The sequence below is a fragment of the Myripristis murdjan genome, chromosome 14 (genome assembly GCF_902150065.1).
Source record: "Myripristis murdjan chromosome 14, fMyrMur1.1, whole genome shotgun sequence".
In the NCBI taxonomy this organism is placed as follows: domain Eukaryota; kingdom Metazoa; phylum Chordata; class Actinopteri; order Holocentriformes; family Holocentridae; genus Myripristis; species Myripristis murdjan.
In genome coordinates, this window is record NC_043993.1 from 14,537,208 (window position 1) to 14,551,805 (window position 14,598).

General features: G+C 40.8%; 2 protein-coding genes across 2 annotated transcripts; both read right to left on the bottom strand.

Annotated features, from left to right (window-relative positions):
• On the bottom strand, nt 1-7,823 carry eva1c (eva-1 homolog C (C. elegans)). The gene is made up of 8 exons (XM_030069043.1): nt 7,296-7,823; nt 5,838-6,037; nt 5,000-5,123; nt 4,727-4,879; nt 3,161-3,304; nt 2,492-2,569; nt 1,867-1,977; nt 1-1,761 (listed from the first exon to the last, which is right to left on the bottom strand). Exons 1-8 carry the CDS (start codon nt 7,408-7,410, stop codon nt 1,346-1,348), a joined length of 1,341 nt encoding a protein of 446 aa, XP_029924903.1. The 5' UTR covers nt 7,411-7,823; the 3' UTR covers nt 1-1,345.
• Nucleotides 7,824-10,197: 2,374 nt separating this feature from the next.
• On the bottom strand, nt 10,198-13,659 carry haus1 (HAUS augmin-like complex, subunit 1). The gene is made up of 9 exons (XM_030069046.1): nt 13,500-13,659; nt 13,246-13,420; nt 12,151-12,286; nt 11,873-12,007; nt 11,610-11,733; nt 11,304-11,369; nt 11,111-11,182; nt 10,430-10,477; nt 10,198-10,337 (listed from the first exon to the last, which is right to left on the bottom strand). Exons 1-9 carry the CDS (start codon nt 13,518-13,520, stop codon nt 10,287-10,289), a joined length of 828 nt encoding a protein of 275 aa, XP_029924906.1. The 5' UTR covers nt 13,521-13,659; the 3' UTR covers nt 10,198-10,286.
• Nucleotides 13,660-14,598: the final 939 nt, after the last annotated feature.

Here is a 14,598-nt window from a genome sequence, read left to right on the forward strand (position 1 = left end):
ACACCATGTAAAAAAGTAGTCCTGTGTTTCTTATTGATATCCACAGTGTATATGTGGAAAATTACATTGTTATAAATGTAAGAATCAAAGTTCAACAGGAACCCAGTATTGGGCCTCCTGGAGTGCAAGGAGAGAGAAGGATGCAACACCTTTCCTCTCTTTGTCCCCGTCAGTGGCACTCGCACCTCCGAGAGCCGCTGCTGCCTGAAGACAGGAAGTTGCCACATAGCCAGTCGTCACTCCAGCTAATGTCCCAGTGTTCAATGGGGGCTCAAGAGTTCAGGGTGAAAGTGTTTTGAGTCATAGCGTGGAACATCAATGGAGCTGCTGCAGTGATTCAGAGAGGCGTGGGTGGTTTCATTGGCCCCTTACAAGGAACACTACGTAGAAAACATCCTGAACATACTGCACTTAATTTAAGGATAATTCCACTTCATTCACATCCTGTTCAGATGGCTTTTTGACCAGTAGGGGCAGGAGAAAAAAGCGTACATGGCTTGGGTCTCTGGTCATAGTCACATGAATAGCTGAAATGTTTAACTACCACTAATGCTATGCTGTAGGGAACACATTGCCATGTCACTTAATTAAGTTATTGTTGACTGAAAACAATTTTGAGATGGACTTTGAAACACTTTGCACTTTACACTCTGATCAGCATTAGAACTGTTGTACTTTATTAATGTACTGACTTGTCTGTGATGAAAAAAGATACATTTGAAGTGTGGAGTTCAAGCCCAGAGAGATGTAAGTCAGGAGGCAAAAGTTACATGATAATGTATAGAGTGGACTGTGTTACATGGTCCCTTTGGTCAAACCACCATGATGAAATTAGGCCAGTCTTGTGACAGGTCACATTCCCTGCCATGTTCTTTGGTTTATAGTGGCAAAAGAGCATGACTGATTCAGCCAATGTGGCAACTCAAGCCTCGATGATGAATCAGTATGAAAAGACCAGTGATTTTATCATTTCTCAATAAACAATGTCTTAACTTAAAATTGTAATGAAGAAAAGTTCATTTGGTGGTCAGTGTGAGTGAAAAAAAAAATGGTATCATACTCCCTTCAGGAATTATGATTTAGCAACTGCAATACTGACCAATGACCAGCCTTTCACAGCATAAAACATATGTTATCCTTTCAAAATGACAAGTAATGATATTTGGCCAAAAACAATTTACTTTTAGAAAAACGAGCAGCCCTGCAAAAATGACAAAACACACAACAAACTGCTTAACAACTTAAAGTCATGTCTCTTGGGGTACAAATACTCACAGGGGGGAAAGTCCCAGAGAGACGACTGCAAAATCCTGAAGGTGCTAATTCAGCACCCATGGGCGATGGGTCAGTTTAGTCCACAGGAGGTGCCATTCAGGTAGGCATTCATCCAAATCTCCTGGATGACCATCTCTCGACGCTCAATCCTCTCTGCCCGCTCTGCTGCCTCACTCACATATGTCACTTCCTCCCAGCCGTACAGCGACTTCCTGTCCGTGGCAGAGAGTAAAGAGCTGTCTGTTCCCTCCTCCTCCTCTTCATCATCATCATCATCATCGTCATCATCATCTTCATCATCATTGTTGCCATCGTCCTCTCCCACTGTTTGGCGGTTGAGTACCTGACTGGGCGACTTGGTTGTGAGTCTGTGGCCTCTGAGTGGGCGCCCCCTGCAGGTCACTCGGACAGACACAGCCAGGAGTGTGAGCAGCAGGCCGACACAAACACTTGAGGTGAACAGCAGCGCCGCCATCTCCGAGTGCTCTGAACAGGAAGGCAAGGAGAGAAGAAGCACTGAAGCACAGAGTAGATGTGTGTTTGTGTTTGCAATCGCAAGCATGACCAAGCATGTGTGTAATGTCTGTCTACCTTTGATGTAAGCATAAGTCAAGAGAGAGTTGCTCATCACAGCTCCTGTGTTGTCTGGCATCCCTGAGCCTTTGGGGAAAGGTTCCTCCACCTCAACATCCTCTGGAGAAGCTGGTAAAAAAAAAAAAAAAAATTGAAGAGCATGTCTCTGAAACTCCAAACTTATTAATACTGACTGGTGTACCCCAGGGAGGTGTGTTTGGACGTCTGTAGTTTTCATTGCGCATGCTGTCTCTGGAAACCATGATCCAGCAGTATGATGTGAATATTCAACAGGTATGCTGATAGCACACCTTTTTATATGTTTATGAGGCCAGCATTATCTATTGCAGTGCTCCTTTCCATGACAGGGAAGGAGCTGATGGGTGAAACACTCGTATGGAGTACCAAATACCACTATATGGGTAGCACCTCAAAATACTACTTACTTATATTACCTATATGTATTATGCAAATACTATTTAAATTGTATTTTTGTGTATTCTCATCCTGGAGTTTAATTGTAAAACACTATGAGTTACATTCTGTGCATGAAAGGTGCTTTATAAGTAAAGTTCATTCATTCATGATAGACCAATAGACCAAAAGAGATTTGCAGTTGCAGCTATTGACATGATGACTTTACCTTTTTCGATGACCAGTGTAGGAGGCAAAGGGGAGCTGAATATGCCTGGATCTGCCTCTCTAAGAAGAGTCTGTGGCACTAGAGAGGAGAAAGAGACCGTCTATGTCAGTGGGTTTACAGTGAACTGCTCATTAGCACACCAGTGCCTACATCTGGGCTCACAACAAAACTATCCTCTCAGACCATGAATACTTTTTCCCTAAACACTTTGATGACTGCCCGTCAAGGTTCACTCAAATTGTTCTGCACATAAACGGAGCCAACACTGTCTGTCAGAAGAATTCTTTCACCACCAGGCCGAAATCAATTCTCCGATCTATGATCCACGAACAATGTCCGTCAGTGACCTCACTGGCATTTGTGCTGTTCACAGGAAGTTTATCAGGATGTCAGCCTCAACTCTCAAAGCTGAGCTCACGGTCTATTTTTCCCTGGCACTGTTTTCTCTGTGTTGTTGGGTGTGATATGATAAGAATAACTGGTGGCTGAGATCAGCAGATAGGAATTCACAATAGCAAAGTACAAATGTGCACTGAAGAGCAATGAGTAAGGCAAAAACAAGAATGTGATAAATCTTCTGCCCAGTTTCATGTTAGGGGTTTTACTCTTGTAACTTATCTCTGTGTAATTGACAGGTTTTTGTGCATGAGGAAACAGAAGGACTCCTACCACAAGCAAAGAGCACAGTGAGGTACTTCCTGGTTCCTGGGAAGCAGGGGTCCCTAAAGGTCTGGTTGCTGACGGCAACAACACACCTCTGTTTGCTGTAGCAGGACCGGGACACCACGTGTACAGCCTCATGGTTCAAACACTCTGAAAGAAAAAAAAAAGAGCTAGTCAATGAATAAGTCACATTTTCTGCAAGGGAATCTGTGTGAGTGTGTGTATGTGTGTGTGTGTGAAGCTAGCAATAATGTGCCATTCAGCTTCATGTCCCAGCACAACAATTACAATTTATTGACAGAAAGTAATCTGTTTTCATTATTTCATTTTGAATTAACTTCGTTCTGCTACTAAAGTCTGTCCATACTGTAGGTGTGTTATGGCTTCGGCTAAACTGTTTTCAAGTATTCCATCTATTAGTACAAAACATATGACATTGCCATAAACCACGGTGAACCTTCATACTGAGGCCCAATTCAGAGTTTAACAGAATGCTATAATAACACTTACTGTAATAATTTCTTCCAAATTTGATCACAGTGAAATTGAACAACTCCCCATTTTGCTGAGGATCCCCTGATGCCCCTCAAGGACCCCTCAAGGACCCTGGATCCCACTTTAAAAACCACTGCCATGGAAAACAGACTATACTGGTGTAAATCTAAAGAACTGTAACACAGTTCACAGTATTCACCAGCTATCACACATGTTTTGCAAAACAAATTGCAAAGGATGAATCGAGATGCTATGTTAAGCAGGTTTAAAATGGCAGTATGTGACAGTTGATTTTGTTTCACAGCTTCATATAATTACTGTAAACAAATGGGACCTCTTATCACATACTAGTGGTATTATTGTTGAAAATGCCTCTCAAAACTAAGAGCACATTTCCAATGCTCTGTTGCTTGCTGTTGCACAAGGATGTTGCTACTTGTCATTACTCCCCCTCACTGGATTGCCATTGACCTTTCACTCATTCCACCATCTGCTTTTGAGAGAAAAGTGTTAGCTCTGCTTTCACCCGTTTTGTGTTTTCTGGTGTAAACTCCAGCTTCTTCACTCAGGCCACATATTTAGGTTTCCACAGGCAAAAAAACTTCATATTCAGGGCCATATCTGTATTGAACTAACTTCAGCGGAACTGGATCTATGGTGTGGGTAATGTGTACTGTGTGTATTACTGTGTGTGTATTGCTTTACACTTGGCTGCAAAATGAAGCCCCCCGCAGAGACTATGAAGTCAAGTAATAAATTAGATTTCCTGTCAAATCTGACCACGCGAAATGCAAAAACAAACAAGCAAACAAACAAAAAGTTAAGTTAAAATGCTTATTTGTATTATGTTCAAATGATGATAGATTAATACACAGCAGCTTTTAACTGTTTTTCAAAGTAGTTTATCTAATTAACTACTACTGAACTACTACACATGATGAAACTCACTAATTCCTCTCTCTCTATGACTCATAATAAAGTAGTTTATGCTAATATTGTGTTCCTGGCTTTATTGTTCCGCTCTTAGGAATTGTCGGTTCCCACCATGCAAGAGTAGTGAAACTGTCGTCGACTCACCAAACGGGGGTGGTCTCGTCAGGTGCGAGGGGCAGATGTCAGGCTCGGCCAGACCTCTCCCATAGACAGCTGCATAGATGTTCAGCACCCTGGGGGGCTTACAGCGCAGCACCATCGTCTCTCCCTCACACACCACATGTCTTTTGTGTTCAGCTGAGTGAGGAGAAAGAGCATCAAAGGGCAAGGAAGAGACAGTGGTGATGACAGAGGGAAAATAAGGGTTTGGGAATGCGGGAGAGGAGGTAAGAGTTTTGAGTGCAGCACTGAACTCACTGGGTTTACACTTGTAATCCACGTGGAGGTATTTGGTGGTCCCGGGACAGGGGTCCCTCCCAAAAAGCAGGTGGTTGACAGGCATTTGGCAATCTCTGTGGCTCTGGCACTCTGACAGCAGCTTCTGTACAGCAAACATGAAGGAGAGTTGGCATTTATCAATATGCAGGATTTGACCCTGCAATTATTTGTTCCATAATCCATAATGAACATTGACTCAGAGGCTCAGTTCAGAACAATGCACTAATGCACAAATGATGGATTAGGCAATGCCATAATAAATCTACAGGACAATCAGACAGGCAACACTATTCATATCACTTGATCGTAACGCTATAGAATTGCTTTGACTGCTATAGCAGTCAAAGCAGAGCAAATTAATAATGCTCATGTATATTTTTGAGGCATTTAAATAATCACAATACACCATCAACCGATATCAGTGACAAAATAGTGCCATAAAAAATTTAAGAAAGTTATTTTTTTTAGTCTTGTTTATTTAGAAGACCCTATCCTTAGATGAACTTTAATCAGGTTGATTTGATTGATACTACTTACTGTATTGTATAGAATATCATGAGTTTCTGTTCTAAAGATTTATGTCAGCCTAAAAAGGTGGGTGAATTCTACTCTGCAATAAATAAATAAATAAATAAATAAATAAATCTCCATCCACATCCCAGTCCTTGCTTACGAGGTTCCAAAAACATCCAAATAAAAGTTTAATTTGGTACTCAACTGCCAAAGTTAGACATATGAGGTGCACATCTCTCATATAAAATAATGCCCACCTAGATGCAACTGAACAAGCGAAAGTCAAACTGCATAATAAAAGCACCTGCAGAGCAGTAAAAGCTGAACAGCTGTGGTTCTGTGCTCCGGGCAGCAGGTCAGGGTCTGCACCGCATAGCTGTGACCCACCGCTCCCGTAGAAGGCCGACTGGATGGAGATGGTGGAGTGGCGAGGGCAGTGGAGACGCAGAGGCTGCCCATCACATGCCTGGGCAGAATGGCTGGTGATGATTCTGGACAGGTATTCTGTTACAGAGAGGATGGATGATTTCAACATAGAAGCACAGATTCACTGAATCTATCTGATCAAAATGACCAAAGTGGTGTTGGAGGACCACCAGGGAGCCCATGAGGCGGAATGACATTCTATACTAAATCGTAGCTAAGAGCAAAAATCTCAGAAGGAGTTTCCTTGGGTAAAATGATTCTGCTGGGGATGTAATGCAGATCCTTGATTCAAATGAGTTAAATTCAGTTTTAAGTATCAAATCGTAACAGAAGTTAACTCAAGGAGCTTTACAGAGACCCAACAGATTTTGGCTCACTCCATCAACCAAAGACTCCCCCATGAGCAGTGTTGAGGACAGAAACATTTTAACTGGGAAAAAACCTCAAGCAGAACTCAGCTCTAGGTGGGCATATGGTCACCCACCTGGCTCTGGGTGGGCAGCCATCTGCAGCCTTTTCCTTCAAAAAACTAAAGCAAAATTTTGTGATTTCATCTCTACATTTAATCAGTATTTGGCACTTAAAATATTCTAATCAAAACATAAACTTTTAAAAATTAAACCACATTCAAGGTAATGTACACTAACACTGTGACTTGAGACACTCCTTGTCACTTTTGTAATTTCTAAAAGTCAAAGTGTCCAGCAAAGTGCCTTAAGCCTTAATGCCATGGATAATATCTGTCTGACGACATGCTCTGAACTGTCTTGGGACATGATGACACAATACCTGTCCTGCTGTCTTGGAAATTATTCTCAAGATATCTTGAGACACTTGGAAATAAGGTTGGCAATATAGCAACATTATATTGATATTATGATACGAGACTTCTGGGATTTTGGATATCATAGTACTGTGATATAGCATATGTGTTGTTTTTTCCTGGTTTTAAAGGCTGCATTACATTAAAATGATGGCATTTTCTGAACTTAATTACACTGTTCTAGCTGTTCTGTTATTTGCCTTTACCCACTTATTTATTATATAGGCACTGCTGATGAGTATTTATCAAAAATATGATTGTGTAAATGTATTGTGAACAACACTGTCACAGTATCAGCATTGAGGTATTTGGCCCAAAAAATATCATATTTGATTCTGTCCATATCCCCCAGCCCTAATGTTTTTAATGTTTTAAACAGTCTCTAAACAAAGGTGATGGTCCGGTATGTTTTCCTGCTCTCACCCTAAGGGGTCATCCTGCATCCCTTGCACACTATCATCATCATTATCATCATCATCATCATCATCATCATCATCATCATCATCATCTTACTTGAGAAGTCGGCCAGCCCGTCCATGCGCCTGGTCCACAGCAGTAAGGTCAGGTAGAAGAGGCTGTGGCTCCAGTCATGTCTGTGGAGAGGACGCGTCCAGCTCATGGCTCGCATCCCCTCTCTCTGAGGTCATATTAATGGAGCTCAAAAAGTCACCACAGCCTGAAGCGCTTCATTAAACTGATACGGCTTGATGTGGAGGGGAAAAAATGAAGTGCCACGACACGGTGTAAACCCCGCATCATGAAACTCGCATTACAAAAAAAAATTAGGAGAAAAGTCGTTGATATATCACCCGCCTCCCTACACAAAAGCATCAACACTGCCTACGCACAATATCCTGCAAAAAGCGCCCGTCTTTCCTGTTAAATCATGACAGCAGCCCCTGTCCCGCTCCGGTACGCGGCAGCAGAGCGGACTAGAAATAGCAGCTGCGCAACAAGTTGTTCAAAGCGGACAGTCGAGGAGATACAATCCGAGGCATGGTGATCCTCCCAGTCCAAGTTTTCAACTGTTTCAGGGCGCAGATTTGTGAATGGATACATGTGGAAACTGAAAGCCACTTACAGTAACAGCTGAGTGGGAATTATGGTGTGGGCGTGGCGGATAAAACTATTTTAAAGGGAAGAGGGTCGACACTGAATGGTATGAGGAGGCACCGGCTAACCTTTTCCCACGAGACACATGTTTACTCTTTGGATTGTCGTTTCTTTCTTTTCTTTCTTTCTACCATAAACTCCCCACTGAGTACCACAGGCACCGTGACTTGCTGGGTTTTTGTAAAAAAAATAAATAAATAAATAAAATTCTTTCTGTAAGGGTTTCTTTCTTTTAAACTTTATTTGTCTGTCTTTATGGTGACTGGTGGTAAAATCCCACTGTGAAGCATTGCCTCACTGCATAGACTTGATCAGCACCTGTTGCATGGAGAGTGAACATGTTAGGCCAGTGTAATTATTCCCTGTAAGGTATGTGTACCCGGACTCTTAAAGGAGACTTCTCATTTACCATTTTTTATTTACAAAGATTAAATTTCAAAGGTGTGATATTTCCCAGGTTTATGTTTTGTCCCTGGTGTTTTTGTTTTTACCTCATCCTGTGTTGATACCCTCATCGCTGTGTGTGCAAAATGCCTTTGAATACAGAAGGGGCCTATCTGGTAAATTGTTCTCCAGCCTGCATCCAGGAGGCCCTCCATGGTAACCAGTCAATCTCCATGTCAAACTACAGGAGCGAACTTCAACAGTCAGCTGACAGAGAGGTCAATCTGAGCCTCCGAGGTCTGAGCCTCTGAGGAGACTGGCAGGGGGAGGAACTCAGAGGAGATATTTTGCATACAAACTGGAGGATAGGCCCCCTAGTTGGTTTCATTCTCAGCACTTTAGCTTTAGGCACCCAGGGAGTGGCTCCTCGACCCCTTTCATGTCCTGTTTTCCCTCCAAAGCCTGTGGAATTTTGTTGTCAAACTCCAGGAAAAAAGAAACAGTATTTCCTGAAAGCCTCCTTGCACGCTGACGAGACTCAACCATGACGGTCACAAATGAAACAAACAAACAAACAAAAAAAGTTGTAATGTTTCATGTCAGTAAATGTGTTCATGGCATCATAAATTCATACTGTTAGCCATGGTGGACAGAGCTGTTATACTAAAAGTAGAACAATAATCAAGAAAACAAATGAGTACACAGGTAAACAGACTTTGCATAGTTGATGGTGGAAACTGAAGTCAGGACACTGAAACAAATTCTTTACCATGCTTCATCCTAAAATACCGTGGGAAAGGTTGGAGGCGATACATTCAGAAGAGCTAAACAGCGAGTCAGAATAATCTAGCACTTGTTAAACATAATGTATATCACTATTTATAATAAGATATTTCAAACACTTGAAGCCAATCTGATGATGCCATCTGTGTTTGGGTGTATAGGGGGATATCTGACATGTATTTATAGCAGACAATCTTGTTCAAAGCATGTTGCTGAAAACAACTTCTGTTCAAATTGGATGGTGAAAGCAACCCTTCAATCAAGACAGCCAGCGTCAGTGCCTGTTTCCAGCAAATAAAGACAAAACATTTGATTAGAGCTAATGATGATTTATTATGAACAGGAAGCAGAAGAGACGAACCAATCAAGTCCAACCAAAGGCAATAAAGGCCGTGTTTTGCATGTTTAATGAACGGTAATAATCTGACAGTGGGATGAGATTGAGCCAGATGTGTGTGTATTTGTGCGTATAAATAAGACAGTTAGCTCAGACTGGGACTTGAAATGACTGGAAATGAAATTATATATTTTTTTCTCCCTGATGTTTCACTCTCTTGCAACACACTCCACTGTCTAACAGAGAAACTGCACAGTGTGTGGACGTATCCTCATGCATGTTACACTCATTTGGTTTTTTCAAATGCATTATAATGTTCTGTGTCGTATTTTATCATTGCACTCGTCAACATACTGCTTTGTTTTCTTGCCAAAACAGCCCCATTGATCAGCAGTTTTCAGTAGCATGTCAAAGTAAGGTGAAGCTTCAGAGCCAGATTGTTCAATAATCTGATATCTGGAAAGATACTAATTTGGACAGTAGTCAGAGTTTTGACTGACATTACTGAGTTTCTATTTTAATTGTATGAACAAAGAACTTGAACTATTTCCACAACTCTGTTAGAGGCTCTACTGCAGGCTGGGCAGGCTGCTCGAAAATAATCTTCTGGCTGCACTGTGCAACACAATTATTAGATTACATTCCTTTCTCACTGGCAAACGTGGATGAAATATTAATAGTTTTGAAGGACTAAACCTACATCTGACGCCTGATCTGATCCCTCATTTCTAACCACGACAAGGACAGAGCATCGTCATCTAGACTTGTAAGGGAAGAGTCGTGAGCAAACAACTTTATTATTATTACTTTATTATTCTTCAAGCATTAAATATTTACAGACATCAACTCCAAAACACTATATCATTAAAAAAAAAAATTAATAATAATCACTTCTGTGTGAAATCCACATTCATCTCAAGTCGGGAATCAAGTGCAGCCTGAAAATGAGTAAAAATATAGCGTTAAAAATCACCATTTTAACTGTATGTAACCACATTTCACGCCATTACTGATACACCTTCAGACTCACCAGTTCTCTTTTTGCTTCTTCTATTTTCACCTGAGCAAGAGATGGACTCTGTTGCAGACAGGAGGAAACACTTTTTAGTAAAGCAAATTTTTAAACGTTTTCAAGCATCTAAAGCTCACAGAGCTGTAACTAGCTGAAATGAAATGACTTGCCTACTTTGAACTTGAAATAAACTTCACACACTATTAATAACATTTTAGTAATAATTCATATCATTATGTAACATGTTGAAATAGCTTTTAAAAGTACATTAACAGAGCAGTGGTACAGACTGAGGGTGAGGAAACCTGACTAAACTTGGTAGAACAGTATATGACTTCCGGTGTCTGAATTTTTACAATCCTATTAATCACAAACTGCAAAGCCTCTTTCACAGGTCTGCAGAACTGTCATGTCAGTGTTTCAGTTTCTGGGTAAGCTGGCCTGTAAGCTCTCGTTAATGAGGAAAGTGAGCGAAGGTGAGTAGGGAACCAAAATTATGGCTAGCAATCACAAGCAAACATCGCCATTTAGTGGTAAGAGTATGAACATGTAATAGAACTGTTTGGAGATGCATTTCAATCTCTCAAGAATGGCGTCATGAAAATATTTTGCACATCCTGACAGCGCTTTTAAGTTGGTGGTCAGTGAGACAGGCAAAACAGTATCATCATCATAGTCGTAAAATCAAAACAAACATACAGGGCTTAAGTCCAAGTAAGGTTCCAGTTTGTTTGTCAGGGGAATTATTTCTTGTTTCAGCGCAGTGACTTCCTGCAGAGGACAGACAGGGGAAAAATGAGACCGTATGTTTCAAAGCCTTAAAAAGGAGCAGGTATTATGTTTCCATTTTCCAAGTTACTTGTGCGTTTTGCATCGATACAGTTTCAATTACCTCAGAGAGCTGCACGATAGCCTGGTGGGAGAGGGTTTTATCCATGTTCCTGGATGCAAGTTTATCCTGCAGGATTGATAGGATGGAATGTAACATTCATAGCGAGCTCCACAGCTATGCTATGTCATCCGTGTTGCTGTGTAACTTGAGATATAATAATTTTAGCATGGCTGGCGTCTCCCAGTGATAATACAAAGTGTATTACTATAGGAGGTATTGGCAGCCTTCACTTGTATGTAATAAGTATGTCATTACTACATCAGCATGTCCTGAAGACATGATAACCAAACCATTAGACAAACAAACCTCTGCCCTCTTTCTCCTGTAACTGAGCTCTTTAGACTTTGCTGTTACAAAATCCCTGCTGAGCAGCCTCTCCTCTGCTTTAGCGCTCTCCACTTCCTGAGCTTTCACTGTTTTGTTCAGGTCCCTGGAATAAAAGAAAAAAAAAAAACAAAAACAAATGGAAATGAATTATATCCTACAATATGATAGGCCATGATTGTGCTTTTACAGTACAGTCACTTATATCAGCATGCCACTATCATCCTCCACACTCATTTTCTTACTCTTGTAAGTTCTTTCGCAGGACCAGAGTGGTGCCCAGTCTCTTTCTGAGGGCGCTGAGCTCCCGATCCAGTCTCCTTTCTGACTTCTCTGCCTCCAGGTGTTCATTTGTTAGGTCGTTGACTGCTGGAAAAAAGCTACACAAGGCATAAACTCCAAACATTAATGATGGCATCACTTTACTAGGAGCAATTACTGGCTGGCAGCAGGGAAACTACTAACAGAGAAACAGAAAAGAGTGCCCCTTGACTGATAGGCTTCAAAAGCAAAGGCCATGTACCTGCCCAGTGATGTGTCTCTGATTCCCAGAGCCATCGCATTGTCCACTAGAGCAGACAAGTAGTCAGAGGCAGGCTTTGACAAGCTGGCACTAGACAGGCCAACTCCCTGGAGAACCACATCCTGGAGATGAGCACCTAGACGGGAGAAACACACCAGAACTCTGCAAGTGAGAAAAACTCACAGCATTGTACATCCTTCCCTTCAGAGGCCCGCAGTGAAAAAATAAACAATACAGTTGTCAGACAAACAACATGGCAAAGAGCACTGTTAAATGAAGCCCATACAGGCATCCAGTCAAGGCAGTTTGCGCAAAACTGAATTTCTGAATTTAATTTGAATACAGCCATGTGGTTATATGAAACACAGGACAAAGCTTTCAGGTTAAAGTATGCATGTGTCACTTTGAAACAGACTTTTCAGTGTTTCCAAAAATACTCATGAATCTAAAACATATATACACTTAATAAAACAGATACAAATAAACATGCAAATACAAATGAATTTTAACTGAATTTCACACCATGACAAGAATTCTAAACGTTACTAATCAAATTCAGTTTTGATCGCAGCCCAACTGGAACAAGTTTTAGTTTTACACATTTTAAATCAAATTTCAAATGACACAAATCTCAAGCCACAAGGAAGCACCCAGTAACAGATGCAGGGTATGAATTCACTTACACTATCATAGAAAAAGATATTAGCCTAAGCATCATATATAATGACGTAATTCTATTTTTATTTAGATAGATAGATTTACTTTATTGATCCCAAACTGGGAAATTATTAACACCATTTTCAACACCACTGGATGTCAAATAAAGTTGGAGAGTGTTTATTTACATTTACATTATGGATTATTATTGATCTCCTGCATAATTCATCTACTGACTCAATTATCTAGTGCATCAACAGTGTCTTGTTTATGTATACAGTGCAGTCACTTCTCTGGGCTATTTATGCATGTTTTTTTGTGTGTGTTTATTATATTGAGCTATTGGATACCTAAATTTCCACCGGGATCAATGAAGTATGTTTGCATGTATGCATGTATGTATGTATGCATGCATGCATGCATGTATGAGCTACTCACCGTCAGCCTGATACTCTGCAGTTTTTTGTCTGAGGTCCTCTATGAGCAGAGCTGTGTTGCTGCATCGCACTTCACTCGCCTCCGCCAGCTGGTACAGTAAGTCTACCGTCCTGGTGTTGACCTCAAACTGCGGCACAGTCTGATCCCCAAACACTGCGCCGAGCCACTGGTTCACCTGAGGAGCAGCAGGGCACACACAGTTACCACCAGCTCACTTACACCGACTGAACTGTGAGCAAAAAGCCAGACATTACCCTTTTCATCTTTTCACACATGGCGACGGGAAAGGCTGGAGAGGCCGACAGTGGCTGCTGTAAATGTTGAAGCGGCTCAACGGCTCAAAACACAACAACAAGTTTGTGAGCCGAGTTTTTACTTTCTGTTTTCGCGCCCCAAAAGTCATTCTAATAACTTCCTGGTTAACAGCCAATGAGAATGTGGAACACGTGTTTTCCTTTTTTTTTTTTTTTTTTTTTTTTTTTTTTTGGCTATACAAAACAACTTTTTCTAAATAAAGAACTAGACGAAAACGGTTACGAAGGGTAAAAAAGTTCTTTATAAATAATACAAACAGACAAGACAAGAAAAGGCAACACAAATGACTGAAAAGGTGTTTATCCGGTTCACGTTTTTTTCCAATAGGATGGCGAAGACATGGTTTAATTGACTTACGTTCATTCTCTACAGCCTTTTCCTAATTTTCGCCATGACCAGCTTATGCCTAAACTTAAATGTAACCTAACCCTAACCCTAACCTCAACCTTAACCTGAACCTATGAGCCAAAATGACGACTCAAAATGTAAGAAATCACTTCGCCATCCTAGGAAAAAAAAAAATCGGTTCACGTTTTCCTCTTCAAAGATTAGGAACTTGACAGTCAAGATAATTCATGTGATGTTCCCGTTTGGGAGCCCTTGTCGTCTAGATTGGAACAGCGTAAGGTTATAAAATTAGCTTCCTGAAGCTTACGTTTGTCTAAAATTAGTTCATTAATGAATTAGACAGCTAGCTGAATAACTAGCTGATGCATCCATCGCTAAATTATGCAAGGATGTTAATGAATATTCATTTCTGACATTGGACATCAACAAAGGCTACCACATTTAGGCTTATGTGAAATGAGAGCGCTGATAACATGAAATAATATAAAAACATGTTTAGGTTCAACAACCCTAATTGTACCAAATGTTCATCTGTCTTGACTCAAAAAAGCTTATTCATCAGATAAGATAATAAATGCAGGCGGGCTTTTTGGACAGAGTGTGAGTTGTTTTTATTAGTTTATATTTGCGGATGTTGTGTCCTGTATAATTCTTTTGACTTAATATCTAAAAGCTTAGGGACCTTTTCAA